Below are 25,206 nucleotides of genomic sequence, written 5' to 3' on the forward strand. Positions count from 1 at the left end.
AATTAATAATTAAGAGAAATATCAATAATATTAGGTTTTTTAACACTTACATTAGTAGAAAAGATGGCTGGGCACACGGGGATGGGCGGTTGGTTCCGAGGCAGAGGGCAGATTATTGGCCCTCACCTGTATCACTTGTATCAATTGTATCACTATCCACCACAGAGGCTTGCAGGGCCTCTTTGTCAAACCCCCCAAAGTTCATATAAGTCCATATCCTCACTATAATTATCACTATCACTGACTTGGGCCGGCTGTAGTGGGTGGCGGGTGAAGAACTGGTCATGTTTTGATGACTGGGCGACCTTGTGCGCACCATTTTCGCGCCTCTTACACAACATGGCGGATGGCGGGAGGTTTGGATCCAAAAATGGCGCGGCTTGCCAGCCGCTCTCCGCGTAATGGGGTTCACGACCGCGGAATGTGAAAATGTTAGGTTCTGGCAAGGCACCGCGTTAACGGTGAAACGCGGAATGCGGGACCGCGTAATATGAGGACCAACTGTATTACGTTAAATAGCATTTTAAAATATGGAGTGAAAAAGGTGGGGCTGATTATAGAGGTGGAGTGGAAGGGAGTGGTAACATGCACCAGGTGTTGCCAAGGGCTCCACAGCAGTTGATCTCGAGACCACTTCCCCCACCACCACACATTGTTCTTAATAATGGTTCTAACAGTCGAAGTAGCCAATTAGAAAGTAACACCGACATCCACAAGACGATCACCAACTTTCTACCACCTCAACACTTGTAATTTTACATCTAAGGATATACTTTTCTGTGGTACTTTAGACGCACTAGCAGTATAAAACTTGTAGGCCTTTTTCCAGACATGATGAGTATAAAATAGTCACCAATACTGTATAAAAAAAAAATCAAGTCAATAAGAATGTGTCCACAGTGTAAGCGCAGCAAATTTGTTCTACAGTATACTGTAGACTGTAAACAGAGCACTTGGCGCTGATTGGTAGAGTGAGCAAAGCAAAAAGAGCTGCTCTTGTGAGTTGTGAGTGTTTGGACTTGTGACTTTCGATACTTTTATATTTTTTGTCCCCGTCTTTTTCCCTTGAGCTCCAAGAGCGTTATAGCAAAATAGCCCTCTACGAGGTAGTACTAATATTACAGTGACCCCTCGTTTAACGAACACCTCGGTTAACGTAATTTCGATTAACGAACTGCCTTCCATAAGGATCTTCAATTCGGTTAACGAAAAAAAATTCGGTTAACGAAGTTCTTACGAACCGACCTCAACATGTTTTCACTTGCACTGACCGGGCAACCAGCTTTAGTATCAGTCCGCCAATACATTAATCGGTTCTAGTGCTTAAATTCCTTACTATTTTAGTAAATATCAAGAAGTTTATACTATTCAATAATTTTAAAAGTTTAATAATCAATTTTTTAGTCATTTTAACAATTATTGAACATAATTGAAGGTAAAGTGACTAGTTTAATGCGCGGCATCCAGCCTCTTAACACAGCAAACAGGAGTTAGTCTCTCTCTGTTTTCACTGGAGGCAACATCTTGCTTGAGACTCTCTTCAACTAAACGCTTTTTTTCTGTGTTTCCAAGCAAATTATTGGTCATTTTGAAATATATTTTACATATTGACAATAAATAATGCAGTGCAGTGTTGATTTAAAGAAAATAATCTTGAATATTTCTGCATTTTTTATATTAAAATTATTGGTCATTCTGAAATTTAGTTAACATATTGATAATATATACAGTACAGGGAACAGTTTTTGTGTGCCCATCAGCTGACTGAATCACCCAACAACGCTTCTCAGTTTAACTTTGTTTACAATGGAGTGAACATCCAGTTTGTTGGTCTCTTGAATATTTTTGAATTTTTACATTAAAATTATTGATCATTCTGAAATTTAGTTTACATATTGATAATATATAGCGCAGTGCAGTGTTGATGTAAATAAAATAATCTTGAATTACACCTAGTGAACTTGAAATTTTATTGATGAAATTACTGCATCAAGCATGGGTCCCCTGAAAGATGATTTCTCCTTCATCCCCACTTCCTTCTCTTCTCCCTTCTCCTCCACCCCCATCATCATCATCAACCAGGAACCTTCTACATGCACACCTCAAAGTAAGTGTACTTTACTGCATTTTTTTTTTACTTTGTACTATATACTTTTCTGTGAGCTGGAACCAATTACCCAATATCCCATTGAAATAATGGATTCGGTTAACGAAATTGTTGGTTAATGAACGACTCTGTGGAACAAATTGTGTTCGTTAACCGAGGGACCACTGTTTATATATATATTTAATGTACTGTATGTACGAGTACACACACACACACACACAAAAGTGATATCCCTGCTAGCAGGAACGATTGGTGCAGAGCACTTCCGTCAATTAGAGATTTCCAGGTAACAAGAAACTTTCTCAAACCCGGAAAAATTCCTTATCCCTGGAATCTTTTCCAGTTACTGGGAAAAGTTTCTGAGTGTCAAAACTAAACACATCCCTAGAATGTTTCTGGGTACTAGGGAAAGTTCTTTGAGAGTCTAAACTACCGGAGTCTGTCAAAACAGTTCTTATGGAATGGAACCTATTTTCCCAATACATTATTAATGTCGATATACAAGTACAATTGATCATTTATCGATGGCCTTTTGAGGTTCCTAACCCCATCGTATAATATTCATTGCCTGTACTGGGTAATGCTTACATTTAAATCAACTGAATAAAATCTTAAAATCACTGGTAATTCACCCTCCTCTTACTCTATTAATAATCCACAATATCTTGCTATGAATGTATGGAGGATTGGAGGAATCATGATTTATAGTGCAGCAACATATTTTTGAGGAGTAATAACATTACCTTAGTTGAAGAAATGGTACTGTTAATCTCCTGCAGACTCTGAGAAATACACACTTTTCTGGCTTCTAGGTCTTCCCTCTCCTGAGCCAGTTTCTTCCTCTTCTCCTCAGCTCGTGTTCTCAAACCATCTAGATCTGAGAATTCTAATATTTCTTTTTCCATCCGACCTAATTTTTCTTTTAGTTCCACCATCTCTTTTTGTACTTTAGTTTCCAAAGCATCTATCTGAAAATAAATTTAGCTGAAGTTGGACAGTCAAGTGTAATCATAACCATTGACATTTAAAATTTAGTTAGTATCACTTTGGACTCTCAATCCAACAAACATACTGTATATACATGTGAAGAAACAGGATTTGAAATACTGCTTAGTTTAACCCTTGAGTGTTTAACACACACACACACACGCACGCACACACAGTAGGGTCGGGATATATCGCGCGATAGGGTCCAAGGATGTTCACTATACTGTACAGTATACTAAATTGCGATATATAATTACATGTAATCAATGGGGAAAATAGGGTTAAGTTCTGGAGGCCTATAAAAGTGACTAAACTTGACATAAAATGGCACAGTCTAAGGTTAGCAGAATATAAATTACACTGCTGGAATCCTTCCAAGACAGCGAATAATTTGAACATAAACGTCATATATTTTGCACAAGAGATAAAAATTAATCACATGTATGTATCACATTTATTTCTTTAACGTTTCTTTTAGTATGATGTGTGTATGTAAATAAATAAAAATAAATGAAAAAAATTTATGTAAATCTACCCAAAAATAGTTGAAAAACTGTACATTATTAAAATGTACTACAGTACACTAATGTACTAAAATTTTCATCTTGTGCAAATTATATGACGTTTATATTCAAATTATTCACTGTCTTGCAAGGATTCCAGCAATGCAAATTATATTCTCCTAACTTTAGTCTGTGCTATTATATAAGATAAAAATTTAAAGCCTACAGTATAACCACCCAACCCTGGCTGGGAGGGTGGGGGGGGGAGGAAGGGGAGAAAAAATTTACACTTTGACAGTTGGTGCAAAGGTCTAGTGAAGTATTGATTTGTTTATTTATGTCCTTTAGATTGCGTTTTTGTTTTTTGATTATAAAGTGTCATAGAATTGACTGGGGAGAATATAATTTACATTGCTGGAATTCTTATAAGATAGTGATTAATTTGAATGTAAACATGCTATAGTTTGCACTAGACAAAAATTTTAGTAATCGTTTTGTACATTATTTTGATTACAGGTACTACTCGACTTACAACCTACTCGACTTATGACCACCTGGACATACGACCGCCGCAGTTGTATAAAATATTTTTCAAATTACGTATTTTCGAGTCCCGATGTTAGTGATCGCGCTGTGTACTGACAAAATTTTCGTTTATAATTCCCTTTAAAATGGCTGGCAAGTGTAAAAGTGAGAGTTCTCGTGGTGCTGAGAAGAAAACGAGACACCCATTTTTTATTTTCTATGTATTATTTTAGCATTTTCGACTTACGACCTGGTCGTCAGTCCCTAACCCCGTCGTAAGTCGAGGACTGACTGTACATGTACAGTACAGCTTTGCCCTTAGGACAGTGTGTGCATGTAAATGAGTTTCAATAAATGAATAAAGTTACATATATCAGCCAAAAATATTAGTTGAAAAACTATATGTAGACAGACCTTGGATGGCTAAATTTTAGAATAACCAATAATTTTAATATAAAAAATGCAAAAATATTCAAGAACACAACCTTCTTGATATTTACTTCACTGGAAACGAATGTAAACATAGAACAAATTACTGTATTGGCGGACTAGCTGATCAGCTGATGCTCACAACAAAACGTGTTTGTCGTAAGGATTTCGTTAATCGAAGTTTTGTTCGTTAACCGAATTGAAGATCCTTATGGGAGCTAATTTGTTAACCAAAATTTCGTTAATGAAACCGTTCGTTAACCGAGGGACCACTGTGTATATATACATTGCCACAAAACTTGAGTGCTCCCCATCACAACCGCGAACATGCTTCCAACTTTAAAAGTACCCACAGACATTCTTGAGTACATCCAGGGTGTCATACGTGAATAATCAGAGGCCACATATTAAAACCCATGAATTTTAAAGTCATTCTGTAATTTAAGATTTTCTTCAATAAATAATTTGAACTGGCCTAAACTGTATGTTCAGTGAGTTACCCTGGATTGTGGCTGCTTCATAATCAAAACCCTGTGTTATTCTGTATAGCCAAATGTGTGCTAAAAGGATTACATTGCATAAAAAAATGCACTCAAAGGCTTACCTTTTGCAAGTTGGTCTGAAGATTTAAATTCTCATGCTTCAAGCCTTGTTCTGTATAACGAGACTTCTCCAGCTCTCCTTCTTTAAAAGCCAGATCAGTACGCATCACATCAAAGTCCTGAGTACTGCAATTACAATTTTTTTTATTGTACATATATAATTACCATATAAATAGCCACCACAAAAAAAAAGGGTAGATGAAAAAGCAAATAAGAGTTTAACCCTTAGATGATTGTAACTGGAGATAATCCAAAGATCACTTACTCGTCTGGTTTACAACATTGTCATACAAGGTAAGATCTGCACAGTGGAAAGAATAGGTTGCATGATGTCACGCTCATGTTTTATTGTGAACAGTGAACTCTAATCCCCTTAAAAAAAAAAAAAAAAAACACGGGAAATTAAGGTTTGTTTACATCCGGCAGTTCGACTACTCTCTCTCTCTCTCTCTCTGCTTGTCTTTACAGAGTACAACATTTAACCCTTCAATATATATTAGTAGTAAATAAGTGTTGCTTTCATATTCTTATGTAGAGTAATGACGATATGTTTTCACATGTGCGCACTTACATACAGTGGGGTATGCTATAACGAACGGATCCTACTACGAATATTCCTATAACGAACGGTTTTACCTATAAAATTGAGAATGCTATAACGAACGAAACTACTACAACGAACATTATTTAATTTTTTTTTTTTTTTCTAATTTATTTATTTTATTACAAATATTAATGATATTCTTTATTTCAGGGGTTTACATGCATATTTATGCACTATTTTACAATTTTTACAATTTTATATTATATTTTTCAGTGTTAAGTGGTTGTATTTGGGGGCCTGGAACGGATTAATCCTATAACGAACGAATGCTATAACGAACAAGGTTCTAGAACCAATTAGATTCGTTATAGCATACCCCACTGTACGTGCAGTCTCACTTCTTTTTTTTACCATTAATGGTTAGCTACTTCTATTGTTCCATTTATTAACATTAAATAACATTACTTAAAACAACCATATTAATTTTACCACAGCTACAGCCAAGGTCTTATTTTGTTCAGTTTTATATGTAGAACCAGTCAGTCACTGGTTTTGTAATCAACGAAAACAATGCTGTGTCATTTCCTCGTGTGTTTTAATATTCTACGTATTATTAATGAATTGTATTGCTCATTTTGCACACATAAACATTAATTCAATAAAAAATACATTCAGTAATAAACAATAATGAATCTTTTGTACATAAGAGAAATGACGCTGTTTACACGATTGTGCACGTCGTCTGCACGTTGGAGAGCCGTTCAAACCCGTCGAAATTCAAGTTTCCGCCGTCAAAATTTTTATTTATTTATTTTTTTGTGTGTTCCAATAAAATACATTAAGAATTAAAACTCACGAAATTTGAGAAGCTACTATACGACATTTAACTCTTCAATATGTCTTCAAAGAGACCATGATGCAGAGAAAGTGGTGCTAGTGCTTCCAAGCATAAGCACAAGTCATTATCTATCCAGGAAAGGGGTGAATTTCCATGGTCCGGCACCGGTCAGGTCCCGAGGTTGCCGGACTAGAGAGGTACAACCTGTACTAATAATAAAATATAGAAAAACAAGCCAAATTATCACAATCTATTATCACAAACTTACGGCAAATTTGCCGAAGATTTACCGGGCAAATAATGGCTTACATGGCAGATCGCAGCAACACAAAACATCACAGCCAAAAATACGAGTTTCACATCCTGTCGGTAATTCTCTTGACCAACATATAAACAAGCCACACAGCTGCTCTGACAGAGGTAGAGTTGGGTTAGTATAATGTTACTATATATGATTTCCCACTTGATTCCAGTAATATTGTATTTATTTGCACAAAATCATATGTTTTTCCCCACAAAACCACTTTAAAATCACTTTCAATAATTGTATGATGAAACCTACTAAAAATAAATAAATAAAATATCCTTGTAAAATAGGGGTGCGTGCGTCTTATACTCTGGCAAATACGGTAAGTACCAGAAGACATTGTGAATTATCAAATTGCAAACTATAGTTTAACTCAGGCATGGGCAATCTTTCCCCAGTCATGGGCCACATTACAATTTAGGTATTTTTCTGTGGGCCAGCCCACCGAAATATATATCCTACCTAACCCAAAAGTAATGTTATTATTGTATTAGCACGAACAGTGAAGCAGTGTATCACCACGTCTATCTTAAAACATTTTAAACTTAACAATCACAGTCTTTTAGTTCAATCCAGAATGTGACGTCTAGCTTTATAACTAGGTATGTAAATGCCTAGCATTAACTCGCCAGGCCAAAATACAGGCAATTAAAACATCAAATAATTACTTAAATACGTAATATTAGGAGGACACGTTGCTACCTGGCATTTAATTGCAATTCTCAAAACCCCCAACCCCACCCTCCATCACACGCACTGCCACCATCACCTTCTTGCCTGGCGAATAAGCTGTAAATACGCATAAGGAAAGCTCCGCTAATTTGTGTTGTAATAGCTGAAATACTAAGTGCTACGAGGATTTTATATTTGGTATTTATACATCTTAGCACGGTGAGGAAATCGAGTGACTTATATTTTGTTTATGTCTCTCAGATATTGTGTTTGGGGCAAATTTTATACGGTTTGATCAAGCACGGCACGCACGCTCGTTTTCTATCTAGGAAGACAGTGGATCTTTAGTGACTAATGTCCTCTGCTTTTAAGTCACTTAATGAATGACGTTGTTTTTTGCCCTTCCGGTGTTCGACTTATGAACACCAGGACATATGACCGTCGCATTCCAGTCGTAGGAAAAAAATCAAATTACGTATTTTTGAGTCCCAATGATAGTGATCGGGCTGTGTACTGACAAAATTCTCATTTGTAATTCCCTTTAAAATGGCTGGTAAGCGTAAAAGTGAGAGTTCTCGTGGTCCTGAGAAGAAAAAGAGACACCCAGAAATTTATGTAAATCTACCCAAAAATACAGTTGAAAAAAGTGTACATTATAAAAATGTACTATATACTAAAATTTTTATCTCTTGTGCAAAGTATATGACGTTTATATTCAAATTAATCACTATCTTATAAGAATTCCAGCAATGCAGTTGGACGTGAATCTTCAGTTTCCCTCCGTGATCTTGCTCCATGCCCTGGTGGAACCTCATCCTCAGACATCTCTGCCGGATCAACCTCACCTTCAGTGGAGCCAGAAACATTGGATAATGGTGAGAGAGTGTTGCTGCAGAGGGAGATACCAGGACGACATTGCTCGGGTTATACATGCCTCTTACAACAGTATCCTGGGCTAGATATCGAGGTCGGATGTGAGAAGGGTGTTATCCAGAACACATCATGTTTTCTCTGGGTATTCTAATTTCCTCTTGTACTAACACTGGTTAATGAAAGTCGCAGCAGAAAATAGATGAGTGAAACAGGGAAGAAACCAAATGCCAAAGTGGCTAGTAAGCTGACAAGTGGTGAAAAAAAATTGCGCGGTAACAAATTATGGAGGTTTTAGTGTGTAATGTATATGACCTTCAAATCTCACAGGACAAAAGAAGAACTTCAATGCTTTTATACTTATTCTGAGACTATTAAGGACTTTTCCTGAAGTCTTGGAATATATATGAAAACTCAGAAGGTTTCATTTCAAATTTTCCTGCATACATATACAACATAGTTCTTACCTTGGTAGATGTTTAAAGTGGGCAAGATGACGAGATAGTTTTTCGAGAAGAGCAACATTATTATTTTCCAGAATTTCTAATCGACTGAGTTCCTCCTGTTTATTCTGCTCAAAAGTTGTCAGGAATTGTTCCATTGTTTCTTCCCGCTTCCGCAGTTCACGGTACTTCTGACTTCTCTCACTCTGATTTTCTTCTAACTCCTAAAAAATTAAGTATTGTAATGATAGTGGCATTATAGTACTAAGGTAAAACTTTTGTTTCAGTTGATCAATACACAGTGCTCTAGACTCAAAATTCATGATAGCCAAGTTTAATCTCTTTGTGGAATTGACTGGCCATTATTCTGGTGTGATGAACATTTAGTTCATTCATTATTAATTAAAGTTGAGAAAAGATTGGCCATTACATAATTTTCTTTTTACTGTTATATAAGATCAATGCTAAATTTTTTTTTTTTTATGACATCATTCCCATTAAAATAAATTTACTTTACAGTACAGTATATAGAAATTAAAACTTACAACAATCCTTCCCTGAATCTTACTGAATAATATTAATATTTTCAACATTAAAAAAACACCATAGCTAAGATGCTAATACTGTAGACTCTTAACCAATCAAACATAAGTATGGTATGATTATGCCCAGGCAGGGTTGGAGTTGTACCACTTCCTGTCACACTGGCACATCAAGGCCCCAGCTAAGCTATTTCTTCTTAGCTGGGGTTCTTTCCTTACAAAACTAAGAGAGAAAGCATAAGGGATATGAGCTCTTCAACTGCATTAGTCAGCTCTATGAACACCTTTCCCGACTGACCGACTTACACAGAAATTTTCTCATTAGCTTAGCTCTTGGTCATTCTTGTGACCTAATACCCTCACCTGATCTAGTAGTTGGACCTCTTCATGACACCGCTTCATTTGCTCGTGGACTTCATTTAACTGACGCTCCATTGTGGCAATTTCTGCATTGTCCTCCTTCAACTGGGAATATAGATATACAGTAGGTCACATACCAGATGTCACACATTCTCTGAACTTCACATTTTCCTTCTATTTTTATCTTGCCCTGTTTTACCATTACAGTATACACTTATCCCCCCTATATTTATGAGGGTTATGTTCTTGGAAATCATTGCAAATCGTGAATTCACAAATATAGTCCAATCAAATTAGCTCAAAAATAGGCATATGGTGGAAAAAAATATATCAAGATGAAATTTTGCATACATACGCCTGAAGGCTATAGAAATCAAGGGGTGCTTTGCTTACTTTTTTGCATTTTCCGGCTAAACCATGCATCAAACGATAATATTTCGAAGAGATAAAAATACTGGAAATATAATTTTAAACAAGATTGTATCTATTAATTTTTTCCATAGGTGTTACAGTTTTTGTGTAATCCAGGTCTGAATTTGGGGGAACTTTTCGCGTATGTATCGTAGAAAAATTGATACTCGCACAAGGTTTTTGGCAAATAACTAAAAAATGCCTACTTTTTCATTAAAAATTTAAATAGTTGAAATACTAGAGCTGTTACCTGAGTGAAACTACTTGGCATACAGTCAGTATGGCATCCTCAAGTGATTATCTTTACTGTGGTAATAGTTTAGCAGATGAAAAACAATGGTTGTGAAGGACGGCATGAAGAACTTAAGATGTGTAAGTCAAATCCGAAAAGACAGTCATTAAAAAAATTTATAAAAGTGGACACCATTGAAATGCATATAGTGTAGTACTGTACTGTAATTTGCAGACGTGAGTGCATCAAAGAAAAAAATATTGCCATGGATTTGAGAAAAAGCAGAAACTAGTAAACAGAATCAGTGTACTATGTTGCGGTCACAAGAACAAGAGTTTTGTGGGATTCAAATCAGCAGTAGTTTTCAGCATATTGAAATAAGGATGGAAAGGTTCTTCAGAAGTTTGATGTATGGCTTCAGCAGCATTCTCCATTCATCCATACAGAAGACCTCGTTTTGTTGTCAAGTGGTCTGTTTGCAACTGAAAACATAAACTGCTACAAAGCTCTAGATATTGGCAAGAAATTGATGAATGAAGCCATTAAAGGCAAAGACCTCATTACCGTGTTCTTTCGAGTAGCCTACGACATCGAGCTTAAACATAATGTTATAGCAATGCCTTCATTGCTTTTGAGCCATGGGTTTGAACTCTGTAGGAAATTTAAATAAAACATGCTCGGGGAATAACCCAACTCTACCTTGTTTATATTTTGGTCAAGAGAATTACCGACAGGATGTGAAACGTATTTTTGGCTGCGATGTTTTGTGTTGCCACAATCGGCCACCAGGGTGTAGCACCATCGCTATTGTTTTGGTGTCATCGACTCACTGCAAATGGCTGACAGGTGGCTGAACTTTCTGTTAACATTTCTTTAATCTTTCTAGGGGCATTTTTCATTTAGATAATAAACAAATGTTTCTTAAAGGTAATACAGTCCTTAAATAATGTAAGACATGTATCTGGTGTGGGTTACGTATGCTGGGGAAGGAGGTACAGTGAGATGTTGTGAGCTTCCTTCCCCCGTTAAGCCAATGTAAGCCATTATTTACATCTTCGGTAAATTTGTGATAATTTGGCTTGTTTTTCAGTATTTTATTATGCGTCCGTAATACGGACGCATTAGACGCAGGCTAATTTGTGATACAGTACATTTTGGGGGGGAAACAACAAGTCTTAAACGCCAGCAAATACGGTAACTATAGTAATATCTCCATTAGCCGGAATCTTTCAAACCCGGAGCTCTCCGATAACCGGAATTGAAATTTTCTCGGAAAATTGTTCCCAAAGCCAGAATTTTCCAGAAAATTCCGGCTTTGAGAATGATTTTTTGAAGGGCACATTTTACGGAAAATTCTGAGAAAATTTTCCCGATACCCAGAAAATTCCTGGGACGGGGGAGTTTTTTCCGGGTTTGAGAGATGAAAATCAGGCACCTTTTCCGGAAATTCCGAGAACATTTTTCCGGTACCTGGAAAATTCCAGGGGTGAGGGATATTTTTCCGGTTTCGAGAGATGATGTAATGGGCAATTTCTTGAACTTTTGAGAACATTTTTCAATTACCCAGAAAAGTCAGGAAAATTCCAGGGATGAGGTTTTTTTTCTGGCTATGAGAGAGTTGTCTTATTACCCAGAAATCTTTCATTCCCGGAAGTGCTCTGCACCAATTGTTCCGGCTAACAGAGATATCACTGTATTCACTACATACAGATTCCCATTATGCTGTGTTGTCACAAAACACAACCATAGCATTAAGTGAGGGTCAGGTGTATACTGTACAGTATCCACACAGTATAAGGTGAATCCTGTCTTCATGCTGAGATGTAATGCTTCTTATTATTTTACAGTAAATACTAAGTTGACTACTTACATGAACTTAATATTGTCATACCAACAACAATTCACTTAACAGCTACCCGGTAGATTTCTTTCATCTTTACCTGGAGCAAAAGTCTCTCTCTCTCTTCCTTTGGAGTTCCCCTCTTCTGGTTCTCAGCAATGATCTCTGCTCTTTTCTCTTCCAACTCCTGAAGTTTCTCATACAAGCCAACAGCTTCCTGCTTCACCTGGGGCATCAAACAGTATCAACATGCATCCTCTACCATATATGTACCAGTAAAGAAGTCATAAGGATTTCAGACCAAATATAATTGCTATTCTGTTGTACTGTACTTCTATCCACTATGTTAATAAAGACATTTTTCTATTTCATTATTTTTATACCAGATACTTTAATTAGCCTTTTTTGTAACCCTTCATTAACTTGCCATAAATTGCTGAAAGATGAAAAACAACCAATCTAATTCAATACCTTTGATGTAGAAAGTTCATCTTCTAGTGTAGCTTTGCGGTTATCAGATGCATCTAACTGGTGTTGCATCATATCAAGGTGTTGCAGGAGACTGGTGTTCAAATTCCGCAGATCAAGGTACTTATGACGAAGCTCTGGGTGCATGGCCTCCACAACGGTCTCTCCCACATGCCGCTCCTGTGCAGTTTGAGAAAATCGTTATGTTAATTTGTTCTTAATTGGTAGTCATATTCCCCTTCAACTTTTGTGGAGGTTGGATCATGATGTATAGGGCCAGATCCAGGCCGAAGCAATTGATGCAAAAGTATCATATGCATCAGTTAAATAATTAACCTATCGGAACTGTAATCTCATTCTCAGTGTTGACCTGCATGGCCCACCTGCTTCTGACCATTGCTGTCACTTACCATATCTGAGTGCCAGGTGTGACAAACTGTCCCCAGGGAAGGGATAATCAGAGTGGGGCCTGGGGGTGACAGAAGGTCACAGGTAAGGTTACACTCACATCACCTTTTAACCCACATCACCTGTCCTCCAGTTGGGTTTCCCCCCTTGAGGCATCACGCAGTGGCCACCTTTGACAATGTCAGGTAACCAAGGTTGGATTAAGGTTGTGATGGGCCTAAGGCTGATAAGAGGGAAGAGCCTATACAGTGATCCCTCGGTTAACAAGCGCCTCAGTTAACGAGATTTCGGTTAACGAGTTACCTTCTATAAGATTCTTAACTTCGGTTAACGAGCAATCCCTCGATTAACGAGTTTTTTACGAGCCGACCTCAACATGTTTTTGCTTGCATTTGGCGGTCCACCAGCTGTAGTATTAGTCCGCCAATACAGTAATCAGTTTTAGGGCTTAAATTCATTACTATTTTAGTAAATATCAAGAAGTTTATACTATTCAATAATTTTAAAAGTTTAATATTAAATTTTTTTTGTAATTTTAACAATTATTGAACATAATTGAAGGTAAGGAAACTAGTTTCATGCTCGCCATCCAGCCTGGCAACACAGCAAACAGGCGCCAGTCTCTATCTTTTCAGTGGAGATAACATCTTGCTTGAGACTCTCTTAACCTAAATGCTTTTTTTCTGTGTTTGCAAGCAAATTATTGGTCATTTTGAAATTTATTTTACATATTGACAATATATAATGCAGTGCAGTGTTGATTTGAAAATAATATGGAATTACACCAAGAGAACTAAAATTTTATGGGTGAAATGGCACCATAGGGTGACTTCTCTTCCACCCCAATGCCTTCTCTTCTCCCTTCTCCTCCACCCCCATTCTAATTCCCATCATCATCATCCAGGAGCCTTCTACATACACACCTCAAAGTAAGTGTACTTTTCTACATTTTTTGTTGAATTAGGCAATTTTCTGTGAGCTGGAACCAATTACCCAAAAACCCATTGAAACAATAGTTTTGGTTAACGAGCAACATGCTGGAACGGATTGTGCTCGTTAACCGAGGGACCACTGTATATGTACTACCATATATTACTGTACAGTACTGTATATGCACAAAAAAGGGGGTATTTAATCTAGTAGTATATAATAACCATAGACTTATAGAGCATTAATAAATGTAACAAGTCATTTACTTAACCACCTTGTAAAGTTGTGAACTTGTGACAAAGATTTAAGTTTAAGAAAGCACAAATTAAGGCCTAAACTCGAGGGCCTAAGGCTACAGCCTTTTTAGCCTTATGGTTAATCTAGCCCTGCAGGTAACACATCTGTCGCCAGGATTCCTTACATGGATTTCTGTGCACACCTGCTGTAAAATCACTAATACAGTACAATAGTTTTATTTCTTACCAGCATAGATTACCACATGTGAAGCATCTTTCAGAGATAGATGAAGATAGCTGTTTTGAAAGGTTTTTTGAAGATTTCCCAAAGCCCAATTCTTTGATCTGACTGAGGCTTATATGCCACAGAAAGGCCACAGACCCTGCATATTTCCTGGTGTCATGTGCCAAAATTTTTTTGCCAGGGTCTGCTTGACTCACTAACTGAGATAAATATTATGTCATTTGACTAGGAGACAATTTCTTACCATCCTGTGATGAGAATACATAGGGGCCTCGATTAGGGAATCTGGGTAACCATTCTTGAAGATTCTTAACTGGGCACAATATATGAGGAACCCTTGTCTCATCCATTAGCCGTTTTATCCTGATAGGTTGAGCTTGAAAATCCTCCCTTTCATTTTTTCTTAGAATCTCCGTAGGAAAAAGGCGTGACATCTTCCTCAGAAAATACCAATAATGATGGATTACTGAAAATTGAAATCAGCTCACTGATTCTCATACCTGTTACTATTGCTTGAAGGAAGGCTGCCTTCTGGAGCAATTTATCCCGGTTCAGATTTATATTGTAATTAGGCCCCATAAGAAATTTAGTACAGTAACTTTATCTAGAGAACAAGGTGGGATTATCTTAGGCCGAGGGGGTCTCTCAATGAAAAAGGACGATCTGATCATTTGATAAATTCTTGGGTTCAAAGTAATATTAAAACCCCATGCCAGAGGGTCAACCAATGCTGATTTATAAGAAGCAATTGTAGATCCTTGAAGGCCTTTAACTCTGAACAAAAAATCTAAAAATTCTAACACCACTGTTTCCGACAATGTGCTCAGAGTCGTTAACCTGATAAATTGTTGAAAAAGTTTCCAAGCTTTCTCATATTGCATAGAAGTTTGGGGTCTTCAAGCTAACTTCATTTTAGAGTACTTTTATTTTGAGGGATCACCAAGTTCTCTATTTGTTGCCAATCAGGGTTGCTTCAATGACAGTAAGATCTTGTATTTTGCGAGTAATATAGACTGAAAAAATTGTGCCAAATTCAAATTCGCCAAATGCAAATACATAAACTTATGGGAAAAATAACAATATAGACTGGCCACTTTACATCAACCTCTGATTTTCCCATTTATAACCTCCAAATGATACAAATTCTGCCCTTATTGACTTAAGTGGTCCAGTCTTGTCTGAGTGAACTTAATTAACATTTTGTTTACTCCTTATGTTAATAAATATTGAATTAGTAAAATAGGAGTATCACCGCTTATTCCTTCTACCCATTGGTTCTCAGAAAATAATTATTGTAACTCACGTGCCTAGAAGCTCGCTAACACGCTACCTAACAGTTACATGAGATAAGTTATGTTCTAATAAAAGTCTGGGTGGTGGCAGGCTACCGTGGTAAGTAGAATAAGTGTTGTAATAAGAATGACATGGTTCCCCAGACTGATCCATGGTTTAGAATATAACTACATTAATACCTGTACTGTGGATAATATGAAGGAGGATGAAAGGGTTTGTGTTTTGGTGGCTATATGAATAAAGATTATTTGTGCCCCCATAAATTAACAATGAAATGATCATACTTTACCTCCTCAATTTCTGCTTCCAGTTGTCTCATCAAAGACTCCAAATCCTGCTTATGACTAAATAGTGTTTCCAAGTTTTCTGCCTCATGCTGATTGGATTCTTTAAATTCCCGAGTCTCGTCATCTATCTCAACCCGTTCAGTATCTGTGTTTATTAGGTCCACCAGCAGGTTGTAGTCAGCTAAGTTCCCTTGCATCTCTGTTAATGGGTGTTAATACTTGTATTAGACAAATAAGACAGCAATACTGTAATTGGAAATAGATTAAATCATGTACAGTAATACCCCGCTTTACGCGGTTCTCGTTTACGCGTTTCCACATTTACGCGGTACCCCGCCAGAACCGGAATTCCCACTTTACGCGGTGCATCTACTCATATACGCTGGAAGCAGCGCGGGCAAGGTGCGCACAAGGTCGCCCAGTCATCAAAACATTACCGAGTTCTTCACCCACCACAGCAGGCCCAAGTCAGTGATAGTGAGGATATGGACTTATATGACTTTGAGGGGTTTGACAAAGAGGCCCTGCAAGCCTCTGTGGTGGATAGTGATACAATTGATACAGGTGAGGGCCAATAATCTGCCCTCTGCCTCGGAACCAACCCCCCCCATCCCTGTGTGATCAGCCATCTTTTCTACTAATGTAAGTGTTAAAAAACCTAATATTATTGATATTTCTCTTAATTATTAGTTGTGTGTGCATACCATCATAAAATTAAGATGTTATTTTTACTACAATGTAGGTATTGTGTCTGAAAAAGTGGAGTTTGGGGGTCGGCCCAGTCTCTTATTTCAATTAATCCCATATGTTCTGTTGTTCCATTTACGCATTTCCCGTTTTACTTTTTACTTTTACTTTTATCCTCTTCGCCACTGATCGGCTTGTTAGCCGCTTGGGCGATCGGTCCCGTCTCTTTTCATTTATATTCTTCACCAAAAGATCGGCTCGCTAGCCGCCCGGGCGATTGGTCACGCGCGGGCCTCCCTGGGTTCAATTGACCGCGTAAATCGGGGTATTACTGTACAGTACAGTACAGTACAGTACAGTACAGTATTATATTATACAGTACTGCATAAGGGTAATTTACAATGTCAAGCTTATCTAGAAACCTGTAAACTGTAAAAAGAATCTATGATGAAGTGTATACTTTGAGTGGAATGTTGGAGAACTGGGGATGCATGTGAGTGAAACATATCAGTTAGAGGTGACATCATAGAGCTATAGCATGTACTGAATCCCAGTTTTCCACAGGAAATACTGTACAGTACTGTACAGGTATTTGACATATGTTGAGCCTTCTATTCTGAGGGGTGTAGGAACATTGTGATTTGAAATTTCTTTGCACTCATAGTTTTCAAATCTGCAGACACGAAAAATGTATGGCTGTTTCAAGAACATTTTGTAATTTTTAACCGATATACGATCAGATTAAAATCTAGCCTGATTATTAATAAAAATAATCTAATAAAGTAAAATATTTTAAGTACAGTATGTCAAGACTGACGTTAAATATATAGGGGATTATGTTATGGACAATCCAAGTAAGCTGACAGTAATATGCTCCAGTTTACAGAGAAAACCCAAAAGCAACACAATACTAAATGCTGTGTGTAACAGTATGTGTTCACTTAAAATCAAACATGCAGTTTATCCCCAAACTCCCTCCTCAGTCCAAAAAGCATGATGATAAATTTAATCTATTTGTGGAAATTTCATGAGAAAAATAGCCAACTAATTGCCAGTTTTATATTATCTCTGGGAGGAATGTTGTTCCTGCCAAGATTCAACAATATCTGCAAACCCTTTTGAGGATTATCATTTTCACATGAACCATTAGTGATAAACACAGATTGAGGAAAATGTGCCTTGTAGCACAGATTTCTTGTGTGTGACATGTTGGTTAGAGGGTGCAGAGCGAGGAAGAAGGAACAGAATGTAAGTGAATCCTTTTATGCTGAGTTAAGTAGACTGAAAACATCCAGTGAGAATGAGAGAGGTAGTGTAGGGAGATACTGGGCCAAAATAAAAGATGTTCCGCTGAGCATAGTTGACAAGATGTGTGGCTGGACAGAGAGCCCAACCAGGCATGCAATAACATGCTGATGAAGTAGATAGAGTGATATAGGAGAAAAGAAGATTGTATAAATCCCAGTAGATGGGTGGTAACAAGGTGGAGTACCTGGAGGCCATGCTTAGCACTAGAAGAGAGACATAAGGTGAAGAAGCATGAACAGGGCACATACTGTATTTGCAGATATGTTGAATAGTGCAGATGAAAGAGGAGAGTTTTCAGAATAGCAGGCTAATAGTGGGTATAAACAATGATGTTGGTGAGACTTTTGTGAAAAATTGCCATGGCAGTGTAGTTGTTGATAACAAGGAAATCAAGGATACCTGGAGAAAATACTATAGTAATCGATTACTAAATGAAGAGTTCAAATGGATCAGGTGCAGCCTAATGGTAACAGAACCAGTACATAGACCATGCCTAGGGTTTGAAAGAGAATGGGTGTAGAAAGCAATTGACAAAATGAAGAATGAAAAGGCAACTGGAAGCTCTGGGATAGATGCAAAAATGCTGAAAGCATGCATTTGTGATGGAATGTACTGTTCCAGATGACTAGAGGAAGACTATCATCATGAATACTTACAAGGGTAAAGGTGATGCACTTGAATGCAGGAACTACAGGGGCCCAAAGTTGCTAGATCAGGCTATGAAAGTTGTAGAAAGAGTGATTGAGAAATAGATAAAGGAGAGAATGGACATAAATGAAATGCAGTTTGGGTTTATGCCAGGTATGAGAACTACAGTGGCAATATTTATAACCAGGTAGCTACATGATAAATATCTAAGGATGGAGAAAAAAGTGTATTTTCTATTTGTATATTTAGAGATGACATTTGACAGGGTACAATGTGCAGTAGTAAAGTGGGCTATGAGGAAGCTAGGAGTAAAGGTCTGTCTTGAACCCCTTTCTGTTCATCATGGTGCTGGAGGCAATATCATGGGACTTTAGGACTGGCCTGCCCTGGGAATTATTGTATGCTGATGACTTAGTGCTGATAACATATAGTACAGTGGTCCCTCGGTTAACGAACCCAATTCGTTCCAGAAGATCGTTCGTTAACCGAAACCATTGTTTCAATGGGATTTGGGGTAATTGGTTCCAGCTCACCAAAAATTACATACAAAGTAAAAAAAAAAAAAAAAAAAATGCAGTAAAGTACACTTACTTTGAGGTGTGTATGTAGAAGGCTTTTAATTGATGATGATGATGATAATGGGAATTAGAAGTGGGGGTGGAGGAGAAGGGAGAAGAGAAGGAAGTGGGGGTGGAAGAGAAATCACCTCATGCTTCATGCCGTCATTTCACCCATAAAATTTTAAGTTCACTAGGTGTAATTCAAGATTATTTTCTTTTAATCAACACTGCACTGCACTGTATATTGTCAATATGTTAAATAAATTTCAGAATGACCAATAATTGAACTGTAAAAACGTAATAATACTCTGTTCAAGAGACCCACAAGCAAGATGTTTCCTCCACTGAACAGAGACACAAACTGAGGCCTTGGTGGGTGAGTGAAGTGGCTGTTGGGTGCACCAAAAACTAGTTCCCTGTACTGCAATTATGTGAAATAAGTGTTAAAATGACTAAAAAATTTAATATAAAACTTGGAAAATTATTGAATTGTACAACCTTCTTGACATTTACTCCAATTTTAACGAATGTAAGCCCTAAAACCGATTTCTGTATTAGCATTCTAATCTTCCAGCTGGTGAGCAAGCCAAAGCATGTCAAAACATTTTTGTAAGAATTTCGTTAACCGAATTGAATATTCTTATGGAAGGTAATTCGTTAACCGAGGCACCACTGCATTGAAAAGACAAAAGAGAAATTTAACCCCTTAAATATGATAACAAATTCACCGTCATCAGAGGGTTTAAACATCACACTAAAGGGATTAGGTTAATGTACTGAAGAGTTTAGAGTTTTGTAATCAAGAAGTTTAATTCATCATACTCAAGGGGGCAATTCATTGTAGTCAAGGGGCAATGACATTGTTCTTAAGATATTAAGAAATAGAAGGTTGGAAAAGAGTCAAATGAGCTCAGAGTGAATGTGACAAAAACAAAAGTATTGATTAGTTGTGTGAGTGAGAGACCCATGGTGGAAAGTGGAAAATTACCATGTGCTGTCTGTACGAAAGGTGTTGGCAGCAACGACTGTGGAAGGTGTACAAGAGGTGCAGGGGAGTAGATGGCAGACTGCAGATTGTTGCTATCTTTAACTGTTCTGTATGTGCAAGCAACCATGTGCCCACAGCAAGCCTGGAGAAACTTGACATTGGGGACATGTCCCTGGATTATGTCAATGAGCTTTATTACTTGGGTGACATGGTCAATATGGGTGAGTGTGCTGAAGTTGCAAGTCAGAAGTGGTTGGAGGAAGTTTAAGGAATTGCTTCCTTTATTGATGGGAATAGGACCTTCCCTCCATGTGAAAGGAAGAATGTATGCAGCTGGTGTGAGAAGTGTGATGTTGTGTGGCAGTGAAACATAGGCAGTTAAAGGGGATGACACATGTAGACTTGAGCATCTGAAATAAGAATGGTGAAGTGAGTGTGTAATGTGACACTGAAAGACAGGAGGCCCTTGGGTATTGAGAGTATTTGCGAAGTTCTGTGCAAAGGCAGGTTGAAAGGTTTAGGCATGTGGAGAGAATGGGTGAGACCAATTGGGTCAAGAGGTGCAGGAGTCTAAATGTGGAGAGGAGGAAAGTCAAGGGCAGAACAAGAATGACGTGGGGAGAGGCTGTAAGAAATGACAAGAGAGACTGCAGGAGACCGTGCAGCATGGAGAGCTGCTATAAGGCTAAACCGTGCAAGTGTGGAAAACAGCTGTAAAGAACTGATGATGAGTGCCAAGTGATATCTCTCAGGAAGCTTATGCTCTTACCAGTGAGTTCGTGTGCCATCTCCTTCACTCTCTTGTCATAAGTCAAGAAGGTTGATTGCTCTTGTTTCATTGAGTCAATCTCTCCACTCAGATGACTCACTTCAGTGCCCAGTTCAGTGATTTTTGTTCGAAGAAGACCCATAAAATAACTCTTGTCTCGTACCTGAAATTTCTCAAAGATAATGTTCAGCTCATTATTTGATGTACAGTACTCAACATCCCCAAATATCCTACTGTATACAGACTTCTCCTGGCCAATACTGATGGCTTTTGGGGCTATCCTTTGGCAGATTAGCCAATCAAATACTGTACTGTAGTTCATCAGCTGCAATAAATTTAGCCTTGGACTCCTTGAGTCTTGCCATCAGCACATGACCCCTAGCAATGCAGTCTCCAGGTGTGCCAATAGACTAGTATAGAGGGTACTGGGATATGTAAGAGAGTAGTAATTACATTAAAAAAAACTGTTTTAGACACCATTATATTCTGATGTAGAGAAGCAAGAAACACACAACATTTGGTAGTCTTAACAACACTACAGACACACCTGCCTCTGTGGTCCTCTTGATCCTGTCTTCATGCCAGTTAGTCCTTGCTGAGTGATTGGTCGATCCACAACATTTATCTAAAAAATAAAAATAATAATGTTAAATCAGCATTTAATATCTAGAACTGAAAATGTGTATATAAACTTTCAACTCATACTTTGTATAACTAAATTTGTAATACAGTACACAAATATTCTTCATGTAAATGACAATGTTGTTGAGTCATTTCATGTGACAATCTTAGTTGACCTGTCTTGCATTTGATTCTTGTACAGTATTTGGTGTTTCCTTAGAATATATTATATGGTCTAATTTTGTTTTAATTTGTACATGCTTGTAATACTACACCTGTACAAAATATATTTTCAGTGTCTAATCCTTGTTTTTAATTCATAATACAGTACAGTAGAACATTGATATAACACGAGATACATTCCAAGAGAGGTCGCTTTAAACCGAATTCACACTAAATCGAAGTGTTGTTTCAATGGAATAATTTAGTTTGGTACTTGAGAGAAACACAAAATACTAAAAAGACGGAGAGTCTACCCAGATGCACCACAGCCCATCCCCTAGAATAAAGAAAACATTGCTTTTTGTAGTATTATGTTAAAACAAACACTCATTAATCAACACAGCTAAAATTATGGAACATGAAATGGTATGTTTACTAGCAATCAGCTGATGGGAAGATGGGGGGGGGGGAGGGAGGTATTAACTGTAATTTGTTTGAAAAAATCCAAAACATTCAAATAACATTGAAACTTGTTCAGTAGCCTTTACTTGCCCAGTGCCTACAAATTGTAAGAGTTTGAGAAGTTAGTAACATACAAAATGGTAAATGATAAAAAAAAGGTGACAAGACAAAAAGGTTAAGTGAGTAATAAATTACTTACTGGGGTGTTAAAGCCTATGCCAGTAGCTACACCAGTTCTTGTTCCAGGGCGCTGCATGTTTGCTGTTGACAGGAGTCTGGAAGCTGTCCCTGGTGCGCCTCGAAGAGCAGCACTCACAGGACGAGCTGTGATAGGCCGACCTGATGTTGTAGGTCTACTATTTCCATCCCCCTACAAAAAATTAAATGAGGTATTTGTTTAAATCATTAGAAATTCAATAAAAATTTACCTCAAAGATTAAAGTAAATTCATTCTTTCTAAATATATAAGTTGGGTTAAATCTATTTCAGATACAGACCATAATATCCTAATTACAGAATGTCTAAAATACAGGAAAATATGTAGTAATAGAGACCATCATATAGCCTAGAAACTCACTGAAGATGTAATATAAAAATCATATGTGATGAGCAACAAAATATTCTGAATAATACACACAGAATTTTTAAGGGGCTAAAAGGTTAGAAACGGTTAATATACCTATATCACTATTATAAAACAGCACAATGAGGCCTGTGGCCCAGATAGCATTTAAAGAGTTCAGTCAAACTCATTCAGGTGGATTACATAACCTCTCCTGGAATGGTGGAACAGAGGCATAAGTGGATGGCCTGTGATGGTACACGTACATAAGCTGTAAAAAGAACCTGAACTGAGAGTACTCATCAGGGCTGTACTGCTTTTTTTTACCATATACAGTAGTATATAATGGCATATAAAGCAGCTCCAAATTTTCCACTTAAAATTTTAATTTTAGGCTATACAGTACTGCACTCGCTGTACTGTACTCACTGTACAGGGGTGGATCTATCGGGTGCTCTGGGGGTCTGGACCCCCCCCTTTTCATCAGAAAATTCCAATACTTTTCTTTAATACAGTACATGTACAATATTGTACTCAGTCATTTTGGTACAGTAGAACGTCGATATAACGCGAGATATGTTCCAAGAGAGGTCGCTTAAACCAAATTCACACTAAATCGAAGTGTTGTTTCAATGGAGTAATTTAGTTTGGTACTTGAGAGAAACACAAAATACTAAAAAGATGGAGAGTCTACCCAGATGCACCACAGCCCATCCCCTAGAATAAAGAAAACATTGTTTTTCGTAGTATGTATTATGTTAAAACAAACACTCGTAAATCAACACGGCTAAAATTATGGAACATGAAATGGTCTATTTACTGGCGATCAGCTGATGGGAAGAGGGGGGGGGCAGGGAGGGAGGTGAGGTGAGGATGATATGTTTGACAGTGGATGCCAAAGTCTAGTGCTTATTTATTTATCTGTCCTTAAGAGTGACTAAGTTTTCTCTTTTAAAATGTCACTAAACTGACATGGGAGAATATAATTAACATTGCAGGAATTCTTATAAGATAGTGATTAGTTTGAATATATACATGCTATAGTTTGCATTAGACATACAAATTGTAGTTCTAAGTAATTTTATTACAAAGAGCTAAAAAAATTTCTCTTGTGCAAAATATATGACATTTATATTCAAATTATTCACTGTCTTGCAAGGATTCTTGCAATGCAAATTATATTTTCCTAACTTTAGTCTGTGATATTATATAAGGTAAAAACTTTTAGCCTAAAACACCAAACCCTGACTGGGAAGATGGGGAAGAGGGAGGGACGAATAGGGATGCAAGAATGCTGTAAGAAACCTGAGAAAGTTGCTCCTGTTCCAGATGCGTGAAAACAAAAGGCCCGCCAAGCTCCGACTGTTGTTTACCACTCATTAGCAAGGCAGCTTCTTTGCGCAAGGGGCTTTTTATTTTTTTACAGTAATTTTTATTTTATTTTATAATACAGTACATATCAGGATTTAGTTATTATTTATATGATAATTTTATTTTATTTTATTTTTATTATATTTTGGTCGTAAATACAAATGAAATATGGACGTAAATTGAATTGGGTCTTAATTATGAAAAGTTGTTGGTCGAACCGTTGTTATCGGAGACTTTACTGTATATAGTAACATTATACTAACCCAACTCTACCTCTGATCAGAGCAGCTGTGTGGCTTGTTTATATTTTGGTGCAGAGAATTACCGACAGGATGTGAAACGTATTTTTGGCTGCGATGTTTTGTGTTGCCACAATCGGCCACCAGGGTGTAGCACCATCGCTATTGTTTTGGTGTCATCGACTCACTGCAAATGGCTGACAGGTGGCTGAACTTTCTGTTAACATTTCTTTAATCTTTCTAGGGGCATTTTTCATTTAGATAATAAACAAATGTTTCTTAAAGGTAATACAGTCCTTAAATAATGTAAGACATGTATCTGGTGTGGGTTACGTATGCTGGGGAAGGAGGTACAGTGAGATGTTGTGAGCTTCCCTCCCCCGTTAAGCCAATGTAAGCCATTATTTACATCTTCGGTAAATTTGCTGTAAGTTTGTGATTGTGATAAATTGGTTTGTTTTTCAGTATTTTATTATGAGTACTGTAATAATATACTGGAAGTAAAAATTTTTGTGCCTAGTGGACTATTGCTCGTCCCAGACTACCTAGCTAGGCGCCTCCCATCCGTAATACGGGCACATTAGACGCAGGGTAATTTGGGATACATTTAAAAAAAAGCGACTTATATGCCGGCAAATACAGTAACTCTAAACCACATTGTTTATACCTGTATACAAGTTAGGTGTTAATAAATCATTTTTTTAACTCTGAAACCATTTATAACAAACTCGTTTATTATTATTATTGTTCG

The 25,206-nt window shown here is 37.3% G+C and overlaps 1 protein-coding gene across 2 annotated transcripts in view; it reads right to left on the reverse strand.

Annotated features, from left to right (window-relative positions):
- LOC121868270 (intraflagellar transport protein 74 homolog) overlaps window positions 1–25,206 on the reverse strand; it is a 34,607-nt gene that overhangs the window by 2,457 nt on the left and 6,944 nt on the right. For both annotated transcript variants that reach the window (XM_042368691.1, XM_042368692.1), the window contains exons 4-13: window positions 22,483–22,653; window positions 21,586–21,663; window positions 21,039–21,201; window positions 16,081–16,277; window positions 12,684–12,860; window positions 12,313–12,438; window positions 9,733–9,834; window positions 8,852–9,051; window positions 5,156–5,279; window positions 2,851–3,075 (exon numbers count right to left, since the gene is read on the reverse strand). In XM_042368691.1, the coding sequence (XP_042224625.1) occupies window positions 2,851–3,075; window positions 5,156–5,279; window positions 8,852–9,051; window positions 9,733–9,834; window positions 12,313–12,438; window positions 12,684–12,860; window positions 16,081–16,277; window positions 21,039–21,201; window positions 21,586–21,663; window positions 22,483–22,653 (1,563 nt within the window). The remainder of the gene's footprint in view (window positions 1–2,850; window positions 3,076–5,155; window positions 5,280–8,851; window positions 9,052–9,732; window positions 9,835–12,312; window positions 12,439–12,683; window positions 12,861–16,080; window positions 16,278–21,038; window positions 21,202–21,585; window positions 21,664–22,482; window positions 22,654–25,206) is intronic.

This window comes from Homarus americanus, unplaced genomic scaffold, assembly GCF_018991925.1.
Source record: "Homarus americanus isolate GMGI-L3 unplaced genomic scaffold, GMGI_Hamer_2.0 scaffold19318, whole genome shotgun sequence".
In the NCBI taxonomy this organism is placed as follows: domain Eukaryota; kingdom Metazoa; phylum Arthropoda; class Malacostraca; order Decapoda; family Nephropidae; genus Homarus; species Homarus americanus.